Here is a 27,829-nt window from a genome sequence, read left to right as displayed (position 1 = left end):
AACTCTGAGAAAGAGGCTTCTGTGATACGAAGAAAAGGTATCCAGGCATCGCTTAGCCCAGAGCATCCTTTTTCCTTTTAAAGCCATGGCCTTCTAATAAGATTCCTCTCATCACAGTTGCAGATGGCATTAGGTGAAGCATTTTTGTGGAATGCAGAGAAGGTCACATTTCTAGCATTTCCACATGGATGTTGTGCAAGAGTCAAAGAACAGGAATAATTAATTATAATAATTGGAACATAATAGCTGAAACTTTGTGCTATAATACAAAATTTGAAACTATCATAGACAGGAAGACTGGAAGATATTCCTACATCTTATATCAGCTTTCACATTCAAAGTGAATTGTCCAATGTGAGCGGAGGTGACAGGATCAGATGAAGAAAGACAAAGACAGCATTGATCATCAGAATCAGCCCAGAGACACCTAAGGCAAGACAACACAGGGGGAGAGCATGGGCTTCAGAGTCATACCAACATGGGTCATTCTGTTTCTGTCCTTTCTGAGCCTTAGGGTCATCCTCAGCAAAATGATCTTGTCTCAGAACATCAATACGTATTTTAAATAAACAATAAGAAAACTATCATGCGTTCCACAGAGTAAGTCTGTGTAGCATTTAGTTATTTTCAGTAGATAGTGTTAAGAAGAACACACATTTTAGTTTTTGATAAATCTGGTCTACACTGATCCTAGCTCTGCCACATGAGTTTTATGACTTCAGTTTCTATACTGGGTTAAGCCTCAGCTTCCTCATCACTGAAGTGGTTATAGTAATATAAACTTTATATGATTACACTAGAACATATGCACCATGGGAACAGTTTTGTTTTGTTTTCTGTTTCACTCATTCACTGTCATATCACCAGAGCTGAATGCTTGACACATAAAAGATGCTCAATAAATACTGATGGAACTAAAGAATTGTGAAATTATTTGAAATAAACTATGCAACATATCTAACTCAAAACCTGGAATATACTAAGAATTTTTGTTATTGATTTTTCAATGTCATGAGTTAAAAATATATTTTTGGACCTGGTTATCTTAAAAACAGGAGAAAAGAGAGAGTTTTCACTGCCTCTTCTTTCTTAATTTTCAAGTTACATATTATATAAATGTATTAATTAGATTTTAAAAAATGAATTAAAATTACAAAGGCCAAAGAACCATTTCAAGGGCATACTTAGAGAGTAGAATCCAATCTAGTGAAGCCACTGACTGATGCCCATGTGGCAAGTAAGTTTCTCCTTCCCCTTGTCCCCCTCTATCTCCTTATTATAGATCAGGGCAGTCCTTAAAAAGAACTGAGGACATCTTAAAATTTAGTAAAGATGGCAGCACTCCGCCAGGTGCAGTGGCTCACGCCTGTAATCCCACAACTTTGGGAGGCCGAGGTGGGTGGATCACCTGAGGTCAGGACTTCGAGACCAGCCTGGCCAACATGGTGAAACCTTGTCTCTACTACAAATACAAAAAATTAGCCTGGCATGGTGGCGCATGCCTGTAATCCCAGCTACTTGGGAGGCTGAGGCAGGAGAATCACTTGAACCTGAGAGACACAGTTGTAGTGAGCTGAGATCACGCCATTGCATTCCAGCCTTGAGCAACAAGAGTGAAACTACGTCTCAAAAAAACAAAAAACAAAAAGCAAACAAACAAAAAGCAGCACCCAATCCTCTTTGTGAGCTGGAAGTGGAGTCTGGGTCTCTGTCCCCAGTGTTTCAGAGGACAGAACACAGGAAAGCTGAAATCTCCAGCAGAGGCAATGGAGGGCTTAGGAAGTAAGGGCAGGCTGAAGCAACACCCAGCCCTGGAAATCCCAGGGCTGCCCCCTACAGGAAGATGGAGTGAGTTGCACTGGCCAGGCTGTCTGGAGACATTCCAATGAAAGCAAAGGAATACAGGGAGAGAGCAGGGGAGCATTGGGAGAGGGGCCCTGGACTCCCACATGCCTGTTTACTACAACTTACCTATTGAGAAAGGTATAAAGGCTTCCCTTTTCTTAAACTGTCCATTCTCCAGAAAATGCTCTGGATTGAACGTGTCAGGGGTGGCCCACTCTGTGGGGTCCCTGTGCAGCGCCGTCAAATTGGTCAGGATCATGGTCCCCTAGAGAAAGCAGCAGAGACTCAGGCAAGGCTTGACCCATGAAAAAGCACACCTATGCAGAGGGTGGTCATCCTCGGGCTTCCATGCCGGAGGCTGAACATACTCTGAACTACCCCACCCTCCCCAACTGCAGTACACAGTCTCCTGTGTCCCCCAACCCAGGACCCTCCTCTTTGTCTGGGACAGCCTACAAATTAGATTGGATTTCCCTGCTGGGAATTTTAACAGGGATGTTTGGCTACTCTTGAGTGCAGGATGGATCTTCCTTACAGGGACAGGTCAGTTTAGGTGCGTCTTGGAGGGAGGGGACATGAATACACTGATGAGAGAATAATAAAGCAGTCAGTCTGCAGTGTACCAAAACCAACCCAGCTGCTCAGTGAAGCTATAACGACGGCAGCTCTACAAAGGTAAAAGACATCTCATTCGTCTTGGCTTTGCCATTCTCTTTCCTCCAATGTCTAGTACACGGCACCCCACTCCCCACAGTAGGTTTAGTAATAGAATCAGGTAGACCCATGAAAGGAGCCCCTGTCCACCCAGGTATATACTAAGAAACACAGGAGTTCCCAGAGGGAGCTTTTCCTTTACTCTGCCTTTATCCAACCCATCAGCGAGACTGGTCAATGTACTTTCACCTCCATTCCATGTCCACCATGCCCACTTAGTCCAGACTTCTTCCTGGCTTGCCTGGACCCCTGTTACAGTTTCCTAACTATACCCCAAATCCTGTCGCCCCTTTCAATCTGCTTCACACTCTGGAAGAGAGTGAGCTTCTAGCATGATTTAGTCATGTCACTCCCCACCCCCACAGCCCCCACTGCTCATACCTAGGACTTGACACACTTCAGTAGTTACCCATTGCTCTCAGGGCAAAGACTCATCACCTGGTCCTAGTCTGGGCCACTCTCCCCCTCTGCCTGCACTCCCACTACAGAGCTCTTCTTTCAGTTTCTCAAACATGCCATGTTCCTACTTAGTTCAACACTCTTTTTAAATTCTACTTGCCTTGCCAGGAATGTTCTTCTCCCCACTTTGTCATCAAGCTAACTCTTAATGATCCATTAATCCTCAGCTCAAACATCACTTCCTTTTGGAAGCCTTCCCTGACCACTCTTGCTAGTCTGTGTTTTTAAAGACCACAGTGCGTTTTTTCCTTTGGGCAGTTATCATGTTTCTAAATATGTACTTGCACGATTAATTTTCTCAGGGTTGTTTTGCCAGACCTGAGCATTTCAGGTATGTAGTGTTTGTTGAATTCATTCAAATATTAACGTATTAATATAATATTAATTCAAGGAATTTACATCATTAATTTTCAATATTAGTATAACATTTCTTTCTTTCCTTCTTTCTTTCTTTCCTTCTTTCCTTCTTTCCTTCTTTCCTTCTTTCCTTCTTTCCTTCTTTCCTTCTTTCCTTCTTTCCTTCTTTCCTTCTTTCCTTCTTTCCTTCTTTCCTTCTTTCCTTCTTTCCTTCTTTCCTTCTTTCCTTCTTTCCTTCCTTCCTTCCTTCCTTCCTTCCTTCCTTCCTTCCTTCCTTCCTTCCTTCCTTCCTTTCTTTCGACGGAGTCTAGCTCTGTCACCGAGGCTGGAGTGCCGTGGCGCAATCTCGGCTCACTCACTGCAAGCTCCATCTCCCGGGTTCAGGTCATTCTCTGCCTCAGCCTCCTGAGTAGCTGGGACTACAGGCATCTACCACCACACCCAGCTATTTTGTTTGTATTTTTAGTAGAGATGGGGTTTCACTGTGTTAGCCAGGATAGTCTCGGTCTCCTGACCTCGTGATCCGCCTGCCTCAGATTACAGGCATGAGCCACCGCGCCCAGCCTTTTTTTTTTGAGACAGAATCTCACTCTGTCACCGAGGCTGGAGTACAGTGGCACTGTGTCGGCTCACTGCAACCTCCATCTCCTGGGTTCAAGCAATTCTCCTGCCTCAGCCTCCCAAGTAGCTGGGATTACAGGCACCCACCACCACACCTGGCTAGTTTTTATATTTTTAGTAGAGATAAGTTTCACCATGTTGGCCAGGCTGGTCTTGAACTCCTGACCTCAGGTGATTTACCCGCCTCAGCCTCCCAAAGTGCTGGGATTATAGGCGTGAGCCACCACGCCCAGCCAATAACTGCTATTTTAAGTACTTTCTGTACTAAGTACTAGGTTAAATGCCCTACATGCATGATCTTATTTTACCTCCACGTGGATCTTGTAAAGTAGGTTTAAATGCATTTTTTTCGGATGAAGAAATTGAAGCTATGAGAGGTAAAATAACGGGCCCAGAGTCAGACAGTGGGAGGAGGCAGAGCCATGATTTGACCTAGGTCTATTTGACGTCAAAGTCATAGCTTGTAGACTGTGTAACACATGTTTATTTCAATTTGTCAGTTCCCAAGATTATTATTAAAGCTGACAAAAATCAGTGGCAGAAGTCTGTTGAGCCAAGCTGCTTTCCTTGAGTTAAATAAATTGCTAGAAAAATGCAAACAGCACCTGTGGAATTTAGACCTCAGCCTTTATCCACTAGATGGTCAATCAGTAACGAAATAGTAAATGTAACAGCTGCTTTTCCTGGCTCTGCAGGGATAGTAACCAAGCAATGTCCAATGGGTAAGCTCTTCTGCTTCTACTTCTTGAGATTTTCCACAGGTATGACACACTCAGAGGTACTTAGACAAACTGGAATAGATCCATAGAGGCTGACCAAAGTGGTTAGAAAGCAAGGAAAGGAACTGAAAACGTGCAATGTGGGGAGACGGCACTAGAGGGCACATGATAGCTGTCTGCAGAGATCCTAAGCGTGGTGAGTGGAGTGACATCAGAATTCTGTTTGTTGCAGAAGCAGAAAATGAAATACTGCATGTTCTTACTTATAAGGGGAGCTAAACATTGGATAGACATGGACATAAAGAGTAACAATAGACACTGGAGATTACTGGAGGAGAGACCGGGGCAAGGGTTGAAAAACTACCAATTGGATACTATGCCATTCACCTGGGTAATGGTTCAATCATACTCCAAACTTCAGCATCATGCAATGTATCCTTGTAACAAACCTACACATATACTGCCTGAATCTAATACAAAAGTTGAAAGAAAAAGAAAGAAAGATTTCCACTTGTGAGTACAGGGAATCTAACCAAGAACAACTGAAAAAATAGCAGGGAGATGATTTAAAGTGGAAGTAAAGCACTTCCTGTGAAGGGAGAATGGTGTCATACAAAAAAAACAAAACAAATTTGCTTCCAGATCCCAACTCTTCATAGTTGAGAGATCTCATGCAAACCTAATTTTTCTGAGCCTCTACTTCTCAAGCCATAACATGGAAATAACAAGCTTCTTCTGAATAAACTTACTCTGAGAATTGAGTAAGGCATTTTGAAAGAGGCCACATTGTTCACAACACATAATCATTGCTTAATACATGTTCGCTCCTTTCTTTCCCTTTCCAGTAATGAATATTGCACATGCTTAGAGTGGCTTCCTTATAAGATAATAAATTATACATCTGCTGGACGTGGTGGCTAACACCTGTAGTCCCAGCACTTTGGGAGGCCGAGGCAGGTGGATCATGAGGTCAAGAGATCGAGACCATCCTAACCAACCAACATGGTGAAACTCTGTCACTACTAAAAATATAAAAATTTGCTGGGCATAGTGGTGCATGCCTCTAGTCCCAGCTACTTGGGAGCAACAGAGCGAGACTTCATGTCAAATAAATAAATAAATAAATAAATAAATAAATAAATAAATAAATAATACATCACAGGACTATAAGAAAAAGCTGGAAAAATGCCTGTGGGGATATTATGCTAAAAACACCAGCATTAATGTGGTGTTGTCCCAGGTTGTTTTAAACATCCTTTCACATTTCAGCTCTCTAGAACCCCAGGATCATGAAGCAGAATTTCTCAGAGTTTGGCAGATCCCTAGTCTGATGAGATATTCTACCAAAACAAAGAAAACTGTTCTGTGATAAAGTCTGACCTAGAACTGCTGCCTGTCGCGTGCCCGCAGACTCACAATGCACATTAGCATAGTAAAAACACTGAGAATACCCACAGGAAAGAAACGCCAGTCTTTATCTAAACATATTTAACGTAGGAATCCTTCCTGCTCCCCTCCCCACAATACCTATTTTTATCTAGTTGACACATGGAGAAAATCTAGTATCATATCAGGTATAAGATATCTTTCTCTTCCATTGAAATGACTCCTTAGGACAAGAATAAATGTCACTTCTCAAGTTCAGGTTTTCACCCCATCTAAAAGATGGGCTTGAAGGTGTGGGGCTAAGCATGCTTAGTTACCTTGGGCAGGTGGTACCCAGCCAAAGTGGTATCAACTGTCACTTCCCTGGGAACGTTCAGGGGGATGATGTTGCCCATTCTCTGCACCTCATGGATGACGGCATTGGTGTAGGGCATGGACTCCCGGGCGGCTGTGCTCGGCTGCTGCCCCTGGCCGATCACTCTGTCAATCTCAGCTTGTACTTTTTCTGGTAGAGAGGGAAGGGTTCTATTATTTTTTAAGCTTTTATGCTTTATTATACAGAGGTACGAGTGGTCTCCAAGATCTCATCTGTTGTATTTAAATTACTGACCAGGTTGCAAGAAATAAAATGGTTCTTAACTTTTTGAAAGGCTTATTCAGAAAACTACCAACTCTGTAAATCTCCTTGAGCCTGGTTAGGCTATGGGATGGAATGACCAGGATTAACATGGCTAAACTCTATCATATCAGACCCCAGCAGACTTGGTATCTGGTAGAGACCCACTTTCTGGTATACAAATGGCACTTTCTCACTGTGTCCTTACATAGTAGAAGGAGTGAGGCAGCTCTCTGGAGTCTCTTTTATAACAGTATTACTCCCATTCCTGAAGGCTAATCACCTCCCAAAGGCCCCACCTCCTAATATCATCACACTGCAAATGAGCTTTCAACATACACATTAGGGCTGGGGTGGGCCCAAATATTCAACCCATAGCAGATCTACAGACTCTAATTTCTCAGGTAGACACGTAAGAGTGGAAAGTGGGCCCTGAGGTAAGACCCATCGGATTGCAAACTTGCTCTACAACATTGATGCCTCAAGTTACTTACATTCTTTAAATCTCAGTTTCCTTATTTGATTAGGGAGGATAAATCTACCTTCATCTTAAGGATGTTTTGAGATTTACATAAACTGATGTTTTGAGATTTGTGTGACCAGATAGGACTGCTACCAGTTTCTTTCACTGGTTGAGTGCTCACCTAGCCAGTGAGAGAAACGGTAGCAGTCTTACCTCTTTTCTCTTTTTCTAGAGTAAAAGAGATTTTAGCTGGAGACCTGACTGCCCAGCTAAATAATATATTTTCCAGGTCCTATTGTAACTGAGTGTGACCATATTACTAAATTCTGGCTAATAGAATGTAAGCAGAAGTGATGTTTAATCCTTGGAACAAGTTCTTAAAGAAATGATATGCGTTTCCTTCCCCCCTTTCGCTTCCTACTGGTGGAAAGCCTATTGGTAAGCTATCTTACAGAGTGCTAACAAGAGCATCATTCTAATCACAACAAAGCAACAAGTTGGAAGGAGTTGGGAACCCTAATGACTTTGCAAAGCCTAGTTTGGATTTTTTTTTTTTTTTTTTTTTTTTTTTTTTTACCTGAAAGCAAAATAATTATAATTTTTGAAAAACATTTTATTCGGGGGTAAAATACACATAACATAAAATTTACTATGTTGGCATTTTTAAATGAACAGTTCAGTAGTATTAAATATATTCACATTGTCGAGCAATCACTCTCCAGAACTTTTTCATCATGCAGAACTAAAGCTCTATATCCCCTCCCTCAGCCTCTGACCACCACCATTCTACTTTGTGTCTCTAGGCATTTCACTATTCTTGATAACTCATGTAAGTGGAATCATACAGTGCTTGTGTGTTGGTTACTAGCCTTTTTAACTGAGCATGACCCTGGATGCATATACCTAAATATACACATATAAAATATACACATTATGCAGATACAGATGAAAAAATAAAGTTCTGTAAACAAACTTACCTTAGTACATGGGAAGCACTCTGATCTTTTCTATTCGTATCTTAAGAAAAAAAGTTGGTCTTGATCCACTAAATTAATTTTATGACTCATTAATAAATGGTTACCCACAATTGGAAAAACTGTATTGTTAAGCGTGTCCATCCCCCATATGTTCAAACTGTTCTGGAAGCTGGAGGAAGAAAAGTGATGTGAACATCATTCTTGAGCGGACTATAGTCTGTGGGGAAGCTATAGAAATAATACATGATAAGCCTAGTAATAAAGGCACATTACATCATCTCTGGAGAAAATGTTAATAATTTCCTAGGGGAGTGCAGAAACATCTTAGAGAGGTAGTATTTGAACAGATTCTTCAAGAAGAGCTAGGAGTTTACTATGTAGGAAAACTGGGCAAGTAGAGGGAAAAGCATATATCACGACATAGAGCCATAAATACAGACTACAAAGAAAATGACGTGTCACTTAGTGAGGCCACCATGGAGGGTAGGTGGGGCCAAGGCTAGACATGCAGAAGGCATATCGGAGGGTGACATATACCAGACTAAGGTGTTTGAACATTATCCAGGAGGAAATGGGAAGGCATCACTTAAAAGAAGGGAAAGACACAACTAGACTTTCACATCAGAAAGTAACTGTTTCCTGGAACTATCTCAATGTCGATTGACTTCATTGATTTCCCTCTTGCCTCTGAGCTTCTTGAGGACAGGGATTCTCTCTCACGTTTGTATTACCTGGGCCCATCACAGTTCAGACAGAAAATGTGAAGAATGTGCAGTTTCCAAGACCTCATCACTCATGACTGTTCTGCCTCTTTACATCCTACAATGAGATCTTCTGGCTCTGACTGCAGGCAGCACATCCCAGGAGGCACTATTCTGTCCTGGTCCAGGCTCACTCACTGACATGCTCACCTTGGATTTCTGGGTAGAGGGCCATATAAAGCAGAGCCCATCGCAGAGTCGTAGAAGTTGTCTCGGTTCCGGCAAAGAAGAGGTCCAGAGTGCTGCAGATGAGGTTTTCTTCATGGAAACTTGAAGTAGAATTGCCTGTGTGCTAGAAAAGACAATGTTTAATGTTATTTATTGGTTTATTCAGAGGATTCCTGATTGCTGTAACACACAGGGGCTTCATCCTAGGAGGAAATTTGGACGAAAAGGTCCCCAAAAGACACAATTTTCCCTTTGGCCTCTTCAGAAGGCAGACTTTTATTGCAGCAATATCATTAGCACTGTCCTGCCCCAAGTGCTGGACACCTTTGTATGGATGAAAATCAAGACAATTGTTTTCTTTTGCCTGTAATTTGGAGGAAGCTTTTAGTACAGTGAAAGGAGAATGGGATGTGAATAAGACAGATTTGGCTTCCAATATTAACCACTTCAATTAGCAGATGTATGACCTAGGGCAAGTTACTTAACCTCTCTGTTCTTCAGTTTCCCGTTTAATACACTGGAAATAGGAGTGCACACCCCTTAAGAGGGCATTATGATTTATATGAATGCAAGGACACATAGCAAATACTTGACAAATGTTTGTACTGATAACAGAAAAGACAAATGGAATTCCTCTTATGAACAACAATTCTCGTATGTCCTCATTCATCTTTTCCTTTCCAATTTGAACCTCACTGATTCTAACAAGCATTCCTCATGATACTGTCATCTTTAACATCAGTTTCTGGAAACTTCAATTTGTCCAATGTTGCTCTTGATGTTAATGGTCCCTTCCTTACCTGCACAACATATAGCGAGTCTCCTCCTCTGAGGAGAAAACAATACTTCTATAAATGTCATGTCAATAAGGTTAAATAAGAGGGAAAGAAATCCACCATTCTTTCCAATCCAGAAGGAGGACCCAATTCCTGATGTGTAAAGATGACAGTATTGACACAGAGATACATGTTAACCAGAGGGGTAACTGTGTTAAAGGTCATGCATCCATTTTGGTTTCCTCTTTACTTCTGGCCTGTAATGTTGGAAAGTGAAAGGTACAAGACAGAAGGGAAGGCAAAAGCCCAACTCAGGCCTTAATAAAGTTGGCCTTTAAACTCTGGCATCCAACTCAGCTTTACTTGTGTTCTCTATGGGGGCTGAGAAAAGGGTATAGGTTATTGGGTCCAGGCCCAACTAATGATAGAACAGAGCTTTGAGGATTAACTGCTATGTTCCCCCTTTGTGTATACCTCCATATAACAGTAGAGAGTAGGGGATGGGGGATGAAAGGGCAGTATTTGGGCATTCACAGGACCTCAAACCAAATGCCATTAACCCCCATCTTTATCTCTAATTGCATCATCAATCCTGCATTAATGTTACCCTACATTTTCTGAAATATTGCCCTTATTTTTACTCCTGTAGCAGGCTGAATAATGACCCACAAAGATGCCCATCTATAGCCTAATGTCTGGAATCTAGGGATGCTACTTTATAGGGAAAAAGGAACTTTGTAGATGTGGTTAAGGATTTTGAGATGGGCAGATTATCCTGGAACATCCCAGTGGGCCCAGTGTTATCATAATAGTCTTTACTAGAGGGAAATAAGAGGGTCAAAGTCAGAGAAAGGATATCAGGATTGAAGCAGATACCAGAGAGAAGAGAAGATGCTGTGCTTCTGGCTTTGAAGATGAAGGAGGTGGCCACAAGCAAAGGGATATAGGCGGCTCCTAGAAGCTGGGAAAGTAATAGAAACAGATTCTCCTCCAGCACCTCCAAAGAGAGCTAGCCTAGCCAAAACCTTACCTGTAACTCAGTGAAGCTGATTTCATACTTCTGACATCTAAAACTGTGAGAGAATGAATCTGTGCTATTTTAGGCACCAAGTTTGTGATCCTTTGTTACAGCAGCAGCTGGAAACTAATACACCCCTATTTGTGCTGTAAGAAAAAAATACAAAATGACTTTGGTTTCCTCACCTTTGACATTTCTTTGAGGTAAGCATCAATAAAGTCTCTTGTTTCTGCAGGATTCCAATCCTTCCTGTGTTTTTCAATCATATGAGAAACAAACAATTTCAGTTTTTCCCAGTTGCTGAAAAGAGTTTGGTGGGGTCCAGGCAGGAATTTCATTAGCCATGGAAAGACATTGTAGAGCTAATTGAGAAAAACAAAACAATCATGCAGATAACATGGTGCCTTTTTTCACTTTTTAAGACAACAGAAACCATCTTCTCTTTCTATCACTTTTATTTGCTCACACTTAAATCTTGGTTATCCTTGACCCCTCTTTTCTCTCTCACCCCTCTGGTGAAACAGTTCAGCTCTCTGTCAGAAATATATCCAGCCTAAGACCACTTGTCACCACTCCAACAGCTTGCCACCAAAAAAATACTTATGAGACATCTGGGGACATCTGAGCACTGGCTGAGTGTTTGAAGGCATTAAATAACTATTCATATTTTTCAGGCACGATGGTATTTTATTTTTGTTAAAATGGATCTTTTTAGAAATATATGCTGAAATATTTATGTATCAAATAATTGAGGTCTATAATTTCCTCCAAAATAATTCAGGGACAGTGGGAACGTGTTAGTAGGGCACAGATGCAGACACAGTGAAAATGGCCATGTGTTGATAATTGTTAGAGCTCATTGAGGAGTACACAGTGATTCATGATTGTATTCTTTTATGCACATTTGTAATTTTCAAAAATAGAGTCATTTTTTTAAACAAAGGAAATTTTAAAAAATTTTGATAACGGCAGACTGTATAATTCAAGGGCACTCTTTCTACTGAGAACACCAAGAAAAGATACATGTGTATGCATTTAAGCACACATATATACAAACCAAGATAGTGAGGAAGTTTCCAGGATAAGGCTTAGGGGAAGAAGAAAGCCCAGGGTATGAATTCAATACTTGGGGTCAACTTCTTCCCCCGCCCCCCAGCTCCCAGAAATGTCTTCCAAATTCAGAAAAGCGACTGAGGAACCAAGAAACTGAGCAGAGTTTTTGACAAAGACTCAAAGGCTTAGATGGACAAAAATTGGGGTGCAGGGCCCACCAAGGGAGGAGTGAGTTTGAACCCCAAACAGCTACATTCTATGGAATTAGAAGATTGATGATATGAAGTGCTGATGGGCAGACAAATAATGCAATGAGCTTGGCAATCTTTAAACATCTTTTATTTCCAGATACATATATAAAAAATGAGTGGATGTAACCACAAGAACACTTGTACAAGAATGTTCATGGCAGGCTTTTTCATAGCATCCAAAACTTGGAAACAACTTAAATGTCCGTCAGTACAGAACAGATTGACAAAAAGTGGCACATTCATACAATGAAATACTAATCTGCATTAAAAAAGAGCAACCAACACAGATGAATCTCAAAGCAACTTGTTGAGGAAGAAAGCGGATACAGAAGAGAACCTTTGAGGGAGGAGGGAAATGGACAAGTTGGGGAAGGACACAGCGAGGAGAGACTCAAGGGCAATGGCAATATTGTTGTTCTTTTTAAAAAGAACAACAGGTGGATAGGCGTATGTCATATAACATGTTGTACCTTACATGCATGTTAGACATGGTTTTTGCATATAAATATTTCATATTATTTAAAAAACTAAAGTCAACAGACTGATTTCAAATAAGTTTGTGTTGAAATCAGTTTTGAAAGGTTATATTTTAGCTTCAAAAACCCACAAAAAACTAAAAGGAAAAACCCATATGTGTCTGACATTGTCCCCAATTTGCTGAACCAAGATATGCCTTACCTGGCATGTTTTTGAAGGCTCCAAGTATGTGACTTCATCCAATAACTTCAGCAGCTCCTGAAACTGACTATTCTGGTACTCAAAGCGTTCTCCAAAGGTGATGGAGCAAATGATATTGGAAACTGCATTGTTTATCTTGAAGTGAGGGTCAAAAGGCTGTCCTGAAGGTGGAGGAAGGGCAAGATGGATCCTTCTGATAGATTTGTCTCCATTTCCTACTGAGAATCTACTCTATATGGCATAAGACATCCCTAGTGCAGAACCATATATGTGGCTCTGGCCACATGACCTTACACTGCGTCTGACATACAACTAGTATTCAGTCAACTCCAGGGAAGTCAAACTGTGGACCAGGGCTTAAATTCAGTAATGTGTTTAGTGCCCATCTTTGCGTATTTACTTCTAAAACTCTTTGAGGACGGAGTCGTGGTTAAGTTGTTCACTGTTCTATCTTCCATTCCTAGCACACTGCTGGGCATACAACAAGCACTTACTCACTTAGTAAGTATCTGTTCAATGAACAAATGGGCCACAGTCTCTCACATTTGTTGTATGCAATGCTCACCGTTCTCCTCTTTTATTGCTTCAGTGAGGTGTTGGGCCTCCTCCTGAATGCATTCCTCTAAGCTCTTCTTTCCTAAACCAAAGTTCCTTAGTGCTGTCAAAGTGAACCTTCTTTGCTCCTTCCAGACCTGGCCACTTGACATAATCAATCCTGGGACAAAGAAAGTCAACATCACAGTATTCTGATTCCATAATGTGAATATTCAGCAAATGATACGGGGATGTGTATCAGATGAAGGACAGGAGAAGATCATTAAGGCACTTGAAAACTGCCCAGAGAAATAATCCCAAAGCAATGGATATAATGGCTAATATTTACTGATTGCTTGCAATGTCAGGCACTTTAATATGTATTTTGTTGTGCATTATATAATTTAGTACTCATAGAAACTCTTTGGGATAGGTACAATTATTACCACTCCTCACCCACTTATTTTGCTCATGAAAAAACTGAGGAAAAAGGGATAAAGGATAAAATACACTTTACAAGGTCTCACAGTAAGTAAGCAACTAAACAGGTGTTCAATTTCAGGTCTGCCTGATTCCAAACCCCATGCTTTGATTATTAGTTACATAAGTAAAGTATTTGTTATGCTAAAAACTAGGAATGCACTAATGGATAAGACAATATTTATACTCTTAAAGAGGCTAAGAAAGGCTTTATAGGAGAGGTCCTATCTAACCTGGACATTAAAAGATGACGTAAGGAATCAAGAGATCAAGGAGGAGTGAATGTTCCATGCAGAAAGAAAAGTATAAGCAAAGAAAAAAAATTTTAGTGAGCTTAACAGACCATCATTTGTTTTATAACACAGGTAACGCTACACGCCTTTCAGTTTCAATTCCAGAGCACTCCTCAACACCTTTTAATATCTGACTATGGCCTTCTCACCCACTGAATTGGTCTGCCTTATTGTCATATCCAGGGATACCTTTTGACCTCATCTTACTTGCAGCTGCAGTAGACGCTTCTTTCTTGAAATACTGCCTTCTAGTGGTGCTCAGGATACCATTGTCTCCAGATTTTCTTCCTAATTCTCTGCCAGCAATTTCCTATGTCTTTTGCTGGTTCATATTCTATTAAATCTTGAAATGGTGGAGTTCTTCAGGGACTTCTTCATCTAAAACTTCTTTTTCTCACCCTATACTCTATTTCTGGGAAATCTTATCAACTCCTAAAATTTTAAATAACATCTATTGATAGTGACCATCTATTTCTGTCCCTGAGCTCCAGAATCTTATATACAACACTGCCTGCTTGACTTTGCTGACTTAAAGGCATTTTGAATTCAGCATATCCATGACTGAACTCACAATTTTCTCCATACGACTTTTCGCCCATGCCCAACTAAACCAAATACCTTGTACTAACTGTTCCTTTTCTCCATCATCTACCTATCTGAGTGTCACCTCAACACCTCCTTCTCCCTGCACCTATGTCATCATGTCTTAAGAGGTGTACTTCCTGGATATCTCAAATTCCTGCTGCTACCTTGGTGTAACCTACTGTTATTTCCCTACTGCTATTGGACCTCCCTAGCCTGAGCTACCACTGTCTGTAACCTAAAATGCTACAAAAGTCTCTTGCTCCTTTTCTTCTATTCTCTGAATAGCAGCCTAAATAAAACCTAAAAATGTACAGTGTAAATATAGTTCCCTTCTCTACTTAAAGCCATTCAAGAGCTTCCATTAATGTTAGGATAAAAACTAATATCCTTAACAGGAACTTGCACGAACTATTCCTGGCCAAGCTCAGTAGTTTCATCTCCCTTTAATTATCTCCTTTTAATCCCCATCCTTGTCATGTTGGCCACCTTTCATTTCTTCAAGTTCCCTGTCCTTTTCACTCCAGGGACTTTTCATATTCTTTTCTGTCTGCCAGATTGTTTCACCAGTTTATTAAATGAATATTTGCTTACTTTTTCTGTATCCCAGGACTGCATTAATAAGTACATCCTGCACTCGACTTCATAACACTGTAGACTTCTAACTATTATAGTTAATTGATATTATTTTTTCTCTCTGCATAGGATATAAACTACATAGGATATGGATTTTATCTATTCTTCTCACTGCTACATCACTCATGCCTAGTACTGTGCTTCACAAGGCAGATAATACAGTAAATGGATATAGAATTAATTGAGGACCTATTTCAAAGAATTGAGAAGCAACTAAAAGTGGTGCTTTGATAGAATAATAGATTTGAGATTGTCATTTCAATTTTTAAATGTTTCAATATATTTAATGGTAATTTTAAGTGTTCATGCCAATCTGTTCTATCATAGACCAGAAGGCTCAAGATCCTCTGTGTGGTACAACCTTAATGAGAGAGAATAAGGAACTAGAGACAGGAAGAAGCAGCAGCAGAAGGAGGAAGATCCACATCCATTTTTCCTAAGGGGAGAGGGTTGGAAGAGGAAAATAGAGAGAACGCGTTCCTCTGCTATAAATGGGTAATGTGGTTACTTCATTAGAAAAGCATCCACAGTAGGTTTGGGCAGGGCATGTGGCTTCTCCCAAATCCCAGTGAGGAATGATCTTATCGAATCTTCTGAGGGAGGGACTTCAATTAGGAAATGTGAGTACCCAGCTTCCTTTAGTGGCAGGAAGTTTACTGTGGGGCTGATTTCTAGGAGTGTTGTAAAATTATAGTCACCAAGGTGCCTTTAACAGACTATAGGACTATCAACATCAAACACTCACCTTTCATTGGCCAAGAAACTTACCATTTTTCTTAAAGATACGTTCCCGCATAGGGGTCACGAGGCGGTTCCCAAAGTTTTGGTCCATGTGGATAAGGGCTTCTTTGATTAAGGGCAAGCCAGTAATAAGAACTGCAGATATATCACCAAGCTCCAAGCTAAAAAGGTTCCCATATTTCTTCACCAACTGAAAAATAGTTAAATAGTAACAGTTGAATATGCACATATCCATGTGTTCAGAGATGGCGGATGTGTGTAGCTGGAGGGGCTCATATTGAAAGGAGTGTGTGTGCGTGTGTATGTGTGTGTGTGTGTGAGAGAGTACATTGATCTCACGGGAATAGCTTTATTTCCTTTTCTCCTCCTCTCAACAAGGCTCAGATTCAATTCACTTCAGAATGTGAATGTTGCTTTATAAAGTATCTATTTATGTATTCAACCAACATGAATTGAGTGAGCATCTATCATGTGTCCCTAGGGCAAAGGCATGAGGATAAAACTGTAATAAAATAAATAAGTTCTGGCCATGTGGAGTGGCTCATACTTATAATCCCAACACTTTGGGGGCCAAGGTAGGCAGATTGCTTGAGCCCAGGAGTTCGAGACCAGTCTGGGCAACATAGTGAGACCCTGTCTTTACAAAAAAATGAAAAATTAGCTGGGTATGGTTGTACACGCCTGTGGTCCCAGCTACTCAGGAGGCTAAGGTGGGAAGGTCACTTGAGCCTGAGAAGTTGAGCCTGCAGTGAGCCATGATCATGCCACTGCACTCCAACCTGGGTGACAGAGTGAAAACCTGCCTCAATATATAGACGTAGTAAACAAGATTTCTAACCCCAAGCATCCTAGAGTGTAGTGAACAGAGAGAATTCAGCACATCTGCATTCTCAACACTAATCATGTCTCAGCCACTTAAGAAGGCTGAGACTTCTTAAGACTGGACTTCTTAGTAAATCGTAACTATCTGTTTAATCAAATGAGAATGCCCCCTTCCTAGACTGGGCATAGAATATAGAAACATATGCTAGATAATAGAAGGTGTGCAGGGGCCAGGCATGGAGGAAAGCCCTCAAGCTCTGGAGTTAGGTGACAATCTGGGGTGTACAGTTCAATCGTTTTGGGCTCTTGGGGAAGTTGCTTTATTTTTTGAGCCTCAGCTCAGCTCCCCAGCTATAAAAGGGAGAAAATTATTCCTCCCTCTTAAGGTTCTGTGAGGAAGAATGAGAGCAGCAATGTGAAAGGCACTTTGTTTTCTGGTTCCAGGCACACAGCCACCCGGCGAGTCTCCGCGGAATGAAAGAGCTCTGTGTGCAAAGGGCCGTGGATGCATTCTTATGGTGGCAAAGGGGACAATAACCCACTGGTGTGTGGGAAGAAGGCACTCATGGTCACAGGCAGCCATTGCTAAGCACCTTTCATATTTTATCTCATTAATCTCACAAGCACCCTACAGTAGTAATAATTTTTCTCCTCTTTCAAGAGGGAAAACCTGCGTGACAAAGTTTAGTGGAAGTGACAGAGTGAAAGTAAGAATGAGTGAGAGTGAGAGAGTTGGGGTGGGAGAGAGAGAGAGAATGGGGGTGTGTATGTTCATGAATATGCACAAGCGTGCAAATATCTGCAAATACAGATTGGAGGACAGTGTACAGTCCCGAATCAAAATCCTTCCTAATCTACCTGTTTAACAAAGGGTACCAGGTAGACCCTGCCTTTTGTCTGCCTGGGTTGTGTCTAGCTGCAGGCAGTGGTAACAATCCAAAGGACTTCATTTCCTTTAGGTGTTTGTGGCCTCTTCTCCACAATCCAGATGCTTTTGCACTTACGCTCCACCATGTTCCTCTCAGAGCCCTGTGCCCAACAGTCCCCATCAGAGCAAATAAAATGGGTTCAGTCTTATCCTACCACTTTGCTCCCACATTAAAGACCAAGCCTGAACTCAGTCCTTGTATTCTTTTGGCCCAGAGTCCTCCATCAATCTTTATCTCCTACACAGCATTTCCTGTCTTGCTAGGAAAAGCAGAGCTGAGATTCAATCTCAAGTCAGTTTGCTCCTAAAGTAAGCATCTTTGCTTCTATGAAATGGTAGTAATGGAACCATACACATTAAGCATTTTTTTAATGTACACTTGCTGAATTTCTGGATGAACTTCTTAGGCCTGACAAGAAGGATTTCTTGACTAATTTAGAACATTAAATAAGGATGTTTTTGGAAGAGCTGAAAAATATCAGGTTAAGTTAAATGACTTCTAACTAGCAAAGCATACAGCCTAGAATCTCAGCTTGTACTTGGGAGGGATTCAGAACTCCATTACTATTTACTGAAATAAACTTCCTAAGAATTTTATCTCCACCAACTCTCCGCCATTGCACATTTCTAGTTAAACAGAACTAGATCAACAACTTGTATGATATTATCAACTGTTTAAAGACGGAGTAGGAGCCCTGGGATGAGGATGGCGATGTCTAACAATTCTTACATGCACCCTGTCAGTCATTTTATCCATTGCTTTAGAAAGATTAAATGACCCAGAGAGCTTCTGAGAAGATTTTGTAAGGCAGGGCACACTTTTCAATTGTATATCATTAAATGAGCCACGAATAAAAAAAAAAAACCTCAACAGAATAAAACAAAAGGAGATAAAAATAAAATGCTTTGAAAGGCAAAAACAGTCTTAAAATCAGAAATGAAAATAGAAAAAGAAAAGAACTGAAACAGAATCTATAAAAGTCAAACAAAAGCAATAAGGGACAGGAAATGTAATGCTAGGAATAAAAATTCCAAATGTAGCATAAGCATTTAAAAAAGTGTGGAACAAAATAAAATAAATAAATAAACTTTACAGTAAAGAGGAAGAAGTAAAGGATTAGTGGGAGAACAGATTGAACTATTAAACCATGGCTACCAAGAGATATAAAGTTGACAGAGATTCCACTTAATCTGCGTTTTTAAATTTAATAACCAACAGAACAACGACACAAAAAGAGGAAAAGAAAAACAGGAAAAGAGTGTATTAATTCACACTCCTGCCAGCGGTAGGTCAGAGGGTCTGTTCCCGAGCTGTGCCTGTGTGTGTGTGTGTGTGCGTGTGTGCGTGCGTGCGTGCGTGCGCGTGCGCGTGTGTGTGTGAGAGAGAGAGAGAGAGAGACAGAGAGAGAGAAATCCTAATAGGCACAAAAATGCATGCTGTTTCTATATTTCTCTAAGGTGTAACATCTTTCCCTCAATCTGGATGTTCTATTTTTAAAGTCATATGTTTATGTCTTTCAAACATTTCCGTATCAAGGTATTCAACTTTTTTCTCATTGATACATGGAATTTCTAATAAAAAGTTGGAAATATAACTTTATTTTCATTTACATGCAAATCTGGAAAGATATCCACCATGGTCCTATAGAGGTACTGCTGAGTGTGTGTTTGTGTGTGTGTGTGTGTATGTATGTATGCACATGCGCACGTGTGCACGCATTCACAGTGTTGGCAGGATAGGCACAAGGACTCTCTCTTGTTAAACTGTATTTTAATATGCTGTCTCACTGTGTATGTATTGTTGCCTTTAGAGTCGAAAAGCTTTTTTATGCAATAAAGAAAAAAAAATAAACAAGGAAATGGGAAATAAAGCTTTAAAACAGTGGTTCTTTACTTTTTTGAGTTATAGAATCCTTTGAAAATATAATGTATATCATAGACCTGCTCTCCGGTAAACACATACACAGCTATACACATAAACAGCTTTGCATGCAGTTTCAGGAGTTACCGGTCCTCTGGGGCCCATGAACTCCTTCTAAGAATAATGGTCTCACAGGTAGTTCTTGGGGCTGTGCTGGTTTCTGAGAACAGGTTGTGGAGATCAAATTGATGTTCAATTTAACAGGCTTTTATGAGATGCTTAAGAGTTGCCAGGCACCTTCTGGCACTGATGTATTATAAATGGAGGTAATACAAAGATCAACATGATATGATGTTTTCCTAAAGTGTCAAAGTCTCTTGCGAGAGACTGACTGTGCAGAAAAAAATTGGAATGCACAGCAGGTGACATGTGTTATTATGCTGATAGAGAGGGACATAAAGCTCTCACAAGAAGAGATGGCTTTCCACCACAGATGTAAGAAAAATATCTCTTTAAAGAGTAGATGGTATCTGTGCCAGATTTTAAATGAAGGTCAGGATGTCACCAAAAAACAAACAGACAAAAACCAACAACCCCCAAACCACAACAATAATAAAAAAAACATGGTAAGAAATTAAAGGCATTCTAGGTTGTGGGAACATCATATACAGGTGTAAAGGGGAAATGCAGAAGGTGTTTGGGAGCAAGAGAACTAGCTTGTCTGACTGAAGGAGAGAGTTCATTATTTAAAGAGCACTGACCATGTGGCAGGTCAACACCAGGTGCTGGGGAGTGCAATAAGTCCTTCACTTCAAGAAGCTAACAATCTAATGGAGCATATAGATAAATAATCACTTCTCATTATTATCATTCTTTACAATAAAATATTTGATGGGAGGAAGTTAAGAACCACATAAGAGGACCAGGGTTGAGGCAGGCTCCTGGGAAAAGTATCTTCTCAGTCGATAAGGGAGATGGGAGACAAGGCTGACAAGTTAATCTGAGCTAGGCTGAGGAGAGTCTTAACATCAGGTATAATATTTTGGATCTTGTTTGGTTTTCAATCAGAATTCTAAGATGTTTAAGTAGGAGAGGTGATGTTAGGGAGTGCTTAAGAGTTTGGATTTTGAAGTTATACAAACTTGTTTGAATCCAGGTTCTGCTTCTTAGTTTCTGTGTGATTTGGGAGAAAGTTATTTAACTTTTCTCTGTCTTAGTTTCCAAGTCTATAAAATGGGGGGTGCTATTAGTTCCCATGTTTAGTATGGTTGTGATAAGTAATCACAATACTAAAATTAATAATAAAATTATTATGGCTCAGACCATTTTTCCCTATTAAAAATCTTCTGTCCCTTTACTCCATTTAGCCACTTGCCAAAAATCAAAATTTCCTTTAAAATTCAGCCCAATTTCTTCCAACATTCTACAAAAGGTTATCCCCAGGGTTTCCATTTAGTGATCCAATCTCCTTATATTCCATTTGGTTACCAAGTGTGTACACTATACATTTAGTCATACACAGCCTTGTACTTTGCCTGGCACATGATAAGCACTTAATAAATGTCTGTTGAATGAATAAACATGTGAGTAAATCAATTGTCCTGTAACTATGTCATGAAAAGTCAGGCAACATAAAGTAGATAATGGGTATACGTAGGGAGACCCCCTGAAACTATTGCTACAGAATAAAAGATGAAATGCTCCTGATTATTGTAAATGCAAAATTGCATGCCGGATTGTGTAAAGACAATGCCAGCTGGGCTGCCAGAATGAGCCAACAGCACGTGATGTGCTTCCCCCTGTAGAGAGCCTATAAATGGATGTGCAGTCAGGGAGGTTTCACATCACCAAGATTCCTATCCCAGAAAAACAGATGTTCAAAGCTCTGGGAATTGAATGCAACCTTTGTGGAGAGCCTATAAATGGACACATGAGGGGCACCTGTTCATATGGATAAGATAGGGCTATAAATGCCCTTATCTTGCCATGATTCTTCTAGGTCTCTTTAGGGTTAAGGCATACTCCGTTCTGAGAATTTTTGGTCTAACTGGTTGTCTAGCTTCACGTCCTGTTTCTATTGACTGTTTGTAACCAGCTTTTGCTGCAGCTATTACTGCTGATTAATATCTTGCTAATCATAGGTACGGCCTGTGTTTCTGTTTTAAGGCTCTGTTAGAAATTGCTGATGCACACACTATATTGTAAATTCTTATTTCTGTATACTATACTTCTGCATACCGATGTTACATTAAAGAATTACTTCATCCCCATGTGACCATCTCACCTCATAATCAAATGACCCCAAATCCCTCACTAATCTATCCCCGCCCTCACTAAACTTAATAGTAAATGCTGGTATATCCAGTGCATTGGCAGCATCACAGGACCAGAAGGCAGTGACCCCCTGGACCCAGCTTTCACTATCGTGTGTGTGTCTTCTCGACCTGCCAATCCGCCTGGGAACAAGGAAAAAGCCTCATCACATTGCGGGCTGCTGGCCAGATCCCGCAATAGGTATACAAATCAAATAGCCTCGGGTTCAAATCCTTATTTGTTATTATTTAGCCGAATAACCTGGGCAGTTCACTGTTTGTTTTCAGTCAGTTTGCTCCATGGTAAAATGGAAGCACCACCAGATCATACCTCACTTGTGTGCCTATCATGAAGATGAAATGAAAATTAACATAAAAATCCTTATGTAAGATCTATTAGTTAGTACTTAATGTTTTCCAATTGCAAGAATGTACATTTAATTATAACTAAATTACGCAATTTAACTCCATTTGTCTTACACCCAGAAATATAAAAATGCAAACCTATATAAAATAAAAATAAACAGTGACAGTGTGATAAAAAAAAAAAAATCACAGGGCCAAGGATGAGATCCTAGTCTCAGTTTTATCACTGGCTAGTTTTGTGACATTAGGCAAGTCATTTAACCTCTCTAGAAACACCTATCTTAGGAATACAACAAAAGTGCAGATCGAGCTTCTTATTCCAGACAAAGTTGAATGAAAGCTTTCCATTTTACTTCTATTAATCATGACACCAATTAACACAGTCAAAAATATCTTCAAGAAAAGTCTACTCTCTCTAGCCAAAGGACTAGGAAAAGGAAAGCCCAACAGGACAGAAACCATTCAGCCTTTTTACTTCTTTGTTGTGGAGGCAAATACCATGAAAAACATTTGACCCTTCCCAATTCTAAAAGGTCCTACAGAACTGGTGTACATGGACAGTACCTTGTCTTTCACCCTACTTTGCAATAATGAGGTAGTACCCTTCTCTGCTGAGGCTGTGAGCTGAATTGTGACTTCTATTCCTAAGCTGAAGTAAAGAAACTCCCTGCAAGAGTCAGAGGGCAAATTAGGACTTCCAGCCTTCTTCTATAGTAATAAGGAGGTGCACTTCCCCTTGGAGCAGATATGGGCAGATCTCTGACTGTCTTCCCTCTGTAGTAAAGAGTAAGCTACTACACCAGAGGGTTTCCTGTCTTCTGTTCCACCTTCCTTTTCCCAAGCTTGTACTGATGAGAATGTGAGATGGGCTCCTGTGGGAGTGGGTAATACAAAGTGGAGTAGACCAGAAAGCACTGCAGAAGCTTTATAACCTGCATTGGTATTTGAACTGCCGCCCACAAAAGTGAGCATTCAGAATCTAAGTAGGCTATATGCTAAAATAAAAGATCTGTATAGTATCCAGGGTAAGTCTTGCAACAAATATATAAAATGTCCAGGATATAGTCCATAATTACTCACCTTACCAAGAATCAAGAGAACATCAATTTGAGTGAGTTGACACCAACAGTGAGATGATACAGATGTTGGAAATATAGAATAATTAAATATTTAAAAGCAGCTGTTATAAAGCTTTTCCAATAACTATGAATAGTCTCAAAACAAACAAAAAATTAGGAAATTTTAACAAAGAAATAAAACATAAAGAAGACCAAGTGAAAATGTTAGAACTGAAAAATACAATAGAATAAATTTAAGAATTCAATACAATAGCTCAATAGCAGAATGGTAGTAATTGAAGAATCTGTGAAATTGAAGACAGATCAGAACATATTCAAACTAAACAACACAGAGAAACTACATTGGAAACAACAAAAACTGAGAGTTTCAGGAACTTGTGACACAACAAGAGATCTACCATTTGTGCTATCAGTATCCAAGAGTCCAAGAAAGAGAGGAAAAAGAATGTGTAGTTGAAGAATATTTGAAGAAAGAGTGGCTGAAACTCCTCCAAATTACTTGAACATATTAAAATAATTTTATTCTTATTTATCTGAGGTGATTTTAGCAGCTCAAAACAGGATAGTTTCAGAAACCCAAACAGGATAAACCCAAAAAAAGTGGCACCAAGATCTATCATAATTAAACCTCTAAAAATTAAACAAAAACAAAAACAAAGAAAATTTCTTGAAGGAAGGCAGTGAGAAAAGGTTCATTACATATGGGGTTAACAATTCAGATGACAGTAGATTTCTTAATAGAAACCACAGAGGCCAAAAAGAAGTAGCACAACCTTTTAAAATGTTGAATGAAAGGAATTGTCAACCTAGAATTCTATGTCCAGTGCAAATGCACTTCAGAAATGAAGGTGAAATGAAAACATTCTTAGATGAAGGAAAGCTAAGACAATTTCTTGCCAGTACACCTGCACTAAAAGAATGACTAAAGGTAGTTCTTCAGATCTGAAAAGACATGATAAGCTTGTAACATCAGAAATGAAAAAAGATAAATGGAAAGGGTAAATAAATGGGTAAATACAATAGACTATTATTTTCTTGAGTTTTCAAAATTGCATTTAACATTTAAAAGCAAAATTATAATATTATCTGATGCAGTTCTCAACGTATATAGAGATAACACTTATGACAATTATGAAGTAGAGAGGGTAAAGGAACCTAAATGGTTGCAAGATATCTGTATTTCACTTGAGGTGGTAAAATTTTTATACTAATAGACTGCAATCAGCTACATCTGCATATTGTAATCCTTAGAGCAATCACTTGTAAAACACAATACAAAAAGAGCTGCTAAAATCACCTCAGATAAATAAGAATAAAATTATTTTAATATGTTCAAGTAATTCACAGGAATATGGGAAAAGAAAAACAGAGGCATAAAAGCAGGAAAAATAATAAATAATAAATAAATAATAAAATGCTAGACAAATCTTAGTATGTCAATAATTACATTAAATATAAATAGTCTACATTCACTAATTAAAAGACAGAGATTGCCAGAATGAAAAAAAGACCCAAGTAGTATATGCTGTTTTCAAGAAACTAATTTCAAGCACAATGATACAAGAAGGTTAAAAGTTAAAGAATAGAAATGCATATACCGAGCACATACTAATCAGAAACAAAGTTGTTGTGGCTATATTAATCAGATAAAGTAAAGTTTAGGCAAATAGAATTTTGAAGAATTAAGAGGGACATTACAGGATAAAGGGATCAATTCACTAAGAAGACATGATAATCTTAAACGTGTATGTGCAGAACAACAGAGTTTCTAAATACATAAAGGAAAAACTACTAGAACTGGGGAGAAATAGATACTCTCAATCGTCCTTGGAAACTTCAACATTCCTCTTTCAGTAATTGATAGAATAAGTAGACAAAAAGTCAACAAGGACAGAGGCAAACCAAACAATATCATTACTCAGTAAAATCAAATTGATATTGATATCAATTACTTCACCCAATAATAATTTATATCAATTATTCCACCCAACAATAGTCAAATACATATTTTTTTCCAGACTGCATGGCACATTTATCAAGATAAACTATATCTTGTGTCATTTAATCAACCTTAACATATTTAAAAGAACTGAAATTGTACAAAGTATGATGTTTGACCACAATAGAATCAAACTGGAAATAATTAAGAGAATGATAACAAAAAAATCTCCACATACTTGGAAATTAAACAACATATTTATTAAACAAGGGCACAGGTTTGGGGGCTTAGCTTTAACCTTCTGTGACTAATTCTGTCAGTATTACCAATGGGGTATTTCTCCCATAAAGTGATAAAACTTTGTCTATCAATATTTGAGTACAATATACAGCCATGTGTTTAAAGCACTGCAGGTATGTGTAGGGAAAGGAGAACTAATATTTGTTATGTACCAACTATAAGCCATGTCAATATTGACCACTCACTATTTTAATCTTCATAATCACCTGTCTTGCTGTTCTCTCTCAGCAAGGTACCTGTGCTGAGTGGCAGGAAAACCGGCACTTGTTTCTTGAGAGAGAGTTTGATGTCTGAGAGAACTTGAAAGAATTCGGTCACCAGAGCTGGAGAGCCCTGATAGGAGATTATTGCATAGAGGCAGAAAGGCTGCATCAAGAAGGGTCCCAGGTGGTTCAGTCAGGAGTCTGAACACCGTTTGGCAAAAATTTAAGCAGAGGAGGAACATTTTAAAATTATTACTTAGTGAGAGTGCACTGCAAGGGAAGGAGACTGAAGGTGGAGGGCTCAATTAGTGTAGTGGGAATAACTCAATTGAGAAGTGATGAAGATTGAGGTAGTATTATCACCACTTTATGTATGGGAAATGAAGTTTCTCAGAAAGAAAGTATAGCATTTTTGAGGACAATCATATAAAAGAGGACAAGGTAATCACATTACAAATAAGGTGTTCCAATAATGTTTAACATGATGACATGCAAATTAGTAAACATTTAATAATATTCCATCCCTAGAAAGTGTAGGTGGAATCATGCCTGTTAATGGGTTAGGAAACGAAACCCAAAGTGGGTTTTGCCAGGTTACTAGCGTTAGCCACCCCACTTCCTGCCCTTCAACCCCCACTCCACCCACGTTCCCAGAACGTCCCTTGTGCTCCAGAACAGGGTTAGGGTGAGGACACGCCAGGCACCTTCTCCCGCTCCTACCGACTCAACCTCCAGGTGCAACTGCTCGAAGTTCACAAGGAAGAAGTTGCCAAAGAAGGGCAGGGGCCAGGGCCCCGGCGGGTAGTTCTTTGGGCGCCGTCTTTTGAGAAAGTCAGCAACGAGCAGAAAGGCGACAGTGCCCAGCAGGAGAGTCCGAGGATGGACCACTGCCCAGAGGGCAGCCGCCAGAGAGCCCATCGCTGCGAGCATGTCTCAGACGTCCTCCTGCTCTTCTGTGGTCCAAGCAGGCGCCGGTCCCCGCAGCGCCTCCCCGCCCCGCCTCGCTCCCAGCCGCGCCCCGCCTCCCAGCCCCGCCCCTTCGCAGCACCCCGCGAAGATGTCAGGCGCTGGATTCCCGGGAGAACACACACCAGTCTTACAAAAGACCAGGCTAGGAGCAGTTTCTTTTCTACTTAAGAAGCCCATGGGTTTACTGAGAGCATCACAGACATTTGAGCCTCTGTTCGGTTCAATCACCGTCTCTCCCATGATTGGAACCATGCCTGGTAAATAGTGATGACAACAGCTATTTCTTGGGCGCTTACTAAATGCCAGGCAGCACATCTGCCTCTTTACAAAGATTATTATTTCATTTTGACAAAATTATGCAGGAGAAGCTCTCGGTAGTCTCATCTTGCAGTTAAGGAAACAGAAAGGTTAAGTACTAAGTATGTGGTGAACAAATAAATCCACCCTCTGAAACACATCTAAACGAGCTCCTGTATTTGAAAGTGTTTGGAAGATTAAAAGGCACTACATTAAAGCTGCTAGCACTGAGTAGCATTCATAATAAGTGCTTAATTAACATTTGTTGAAGGAATGTCTTAGTCCTGGTCCTTGCTGGTTTGCTTTGAAAGGCTCCTCTCCGAAGCCCCAAGACTGTGGGACCGCCAGGTTCCGGTCTTTCATACCATCTGGTGAGTGCCTGCTTGGGTCTCACAAATGGTGAGACTCAAAACATGAAACATAGCTCGGGAATAGTATAGTATACACTCACGTACTCAACTTAGAGTCACATATTCTGCTTACAATATTTTATTTCTTTATTTTTGAGATGGAGTCTTGCTCTGTCACCCAGGCTGGAGTTCAGTGTCACCATCTCAGCTCACTGCAACCTCTGCCATATGACCCAGCCATCCCACTACTGGGTATATACCCAAAGGATTATAAA

General features: G+C 40.0%; 1 protein-coding gene across 1 annotated transcript in view; it reads right to left on the bottom strand.

The window, feature by feature from the left end:
* Positions 1-26,920, bottom strand: part of LOC104668045 (cytochrome P450 2J2) — a 32,461-nt gene extending 5,541 nt beyond the window's left edge. Inside the window, exons 1-8 of the mRNA XM_010370663.2 lie at positions 26,659-26,920; positions 16,156-16,318; positions 13,428-13,577; positions 12,863-13,023; positions 11,066-11,242; positions 9,069-9,210; positions 6,419-6,606; positions 1,972-2,110 (exon numbers count right to left, since the gene is read on the bottom strand). Coding sequence (XP_010368965.2) covers positions 1,972-2,110; positions 6,419-6,606; positions 9,069-9,210; positions 11,066-11,242; positions 12,863-13,023; positions 13,428-13,577; positions 16,156-16,318; positions 26,659-26,868 — 1,330 coding nt within the window. The 5' untranslated portion in view covers positions 26,869-26,920. The remainder of the gene's footprint in view (positions 1-1,971; positions 2,111-6,418; positions 6,607-9,068; positions 9,211-11,065; positions 11,243-12,862; positions 13,024-13,427; positions 13,578-16,155; positions 16,319-26,658) is intronic.
* Positions 26,921-27,829: the final 909 nt, after the last annotated feature.

Source organism: Rhinopithecus roxellana, chromosome 12 (assembly GCF_007565055.1).
Source record: "Rhinopithecus roxellana isolate Shanxi Qingling chromosome 12, ASM756505v1, whole genome shotgun sequence".
In the NCBI taxonomy this organism is placed as follows: Eukaryota; Metazoa; Chordata; class Mammalia; order Primates; family Cercopithecidae; genus Rhinopithecus; species Rhinopithecus roxellana.
The sequence above is the reverse complement of the archived record's forward strand: the minus strand, read 5'-3'. Positions and strand labels throughout refer to the sequence as shown.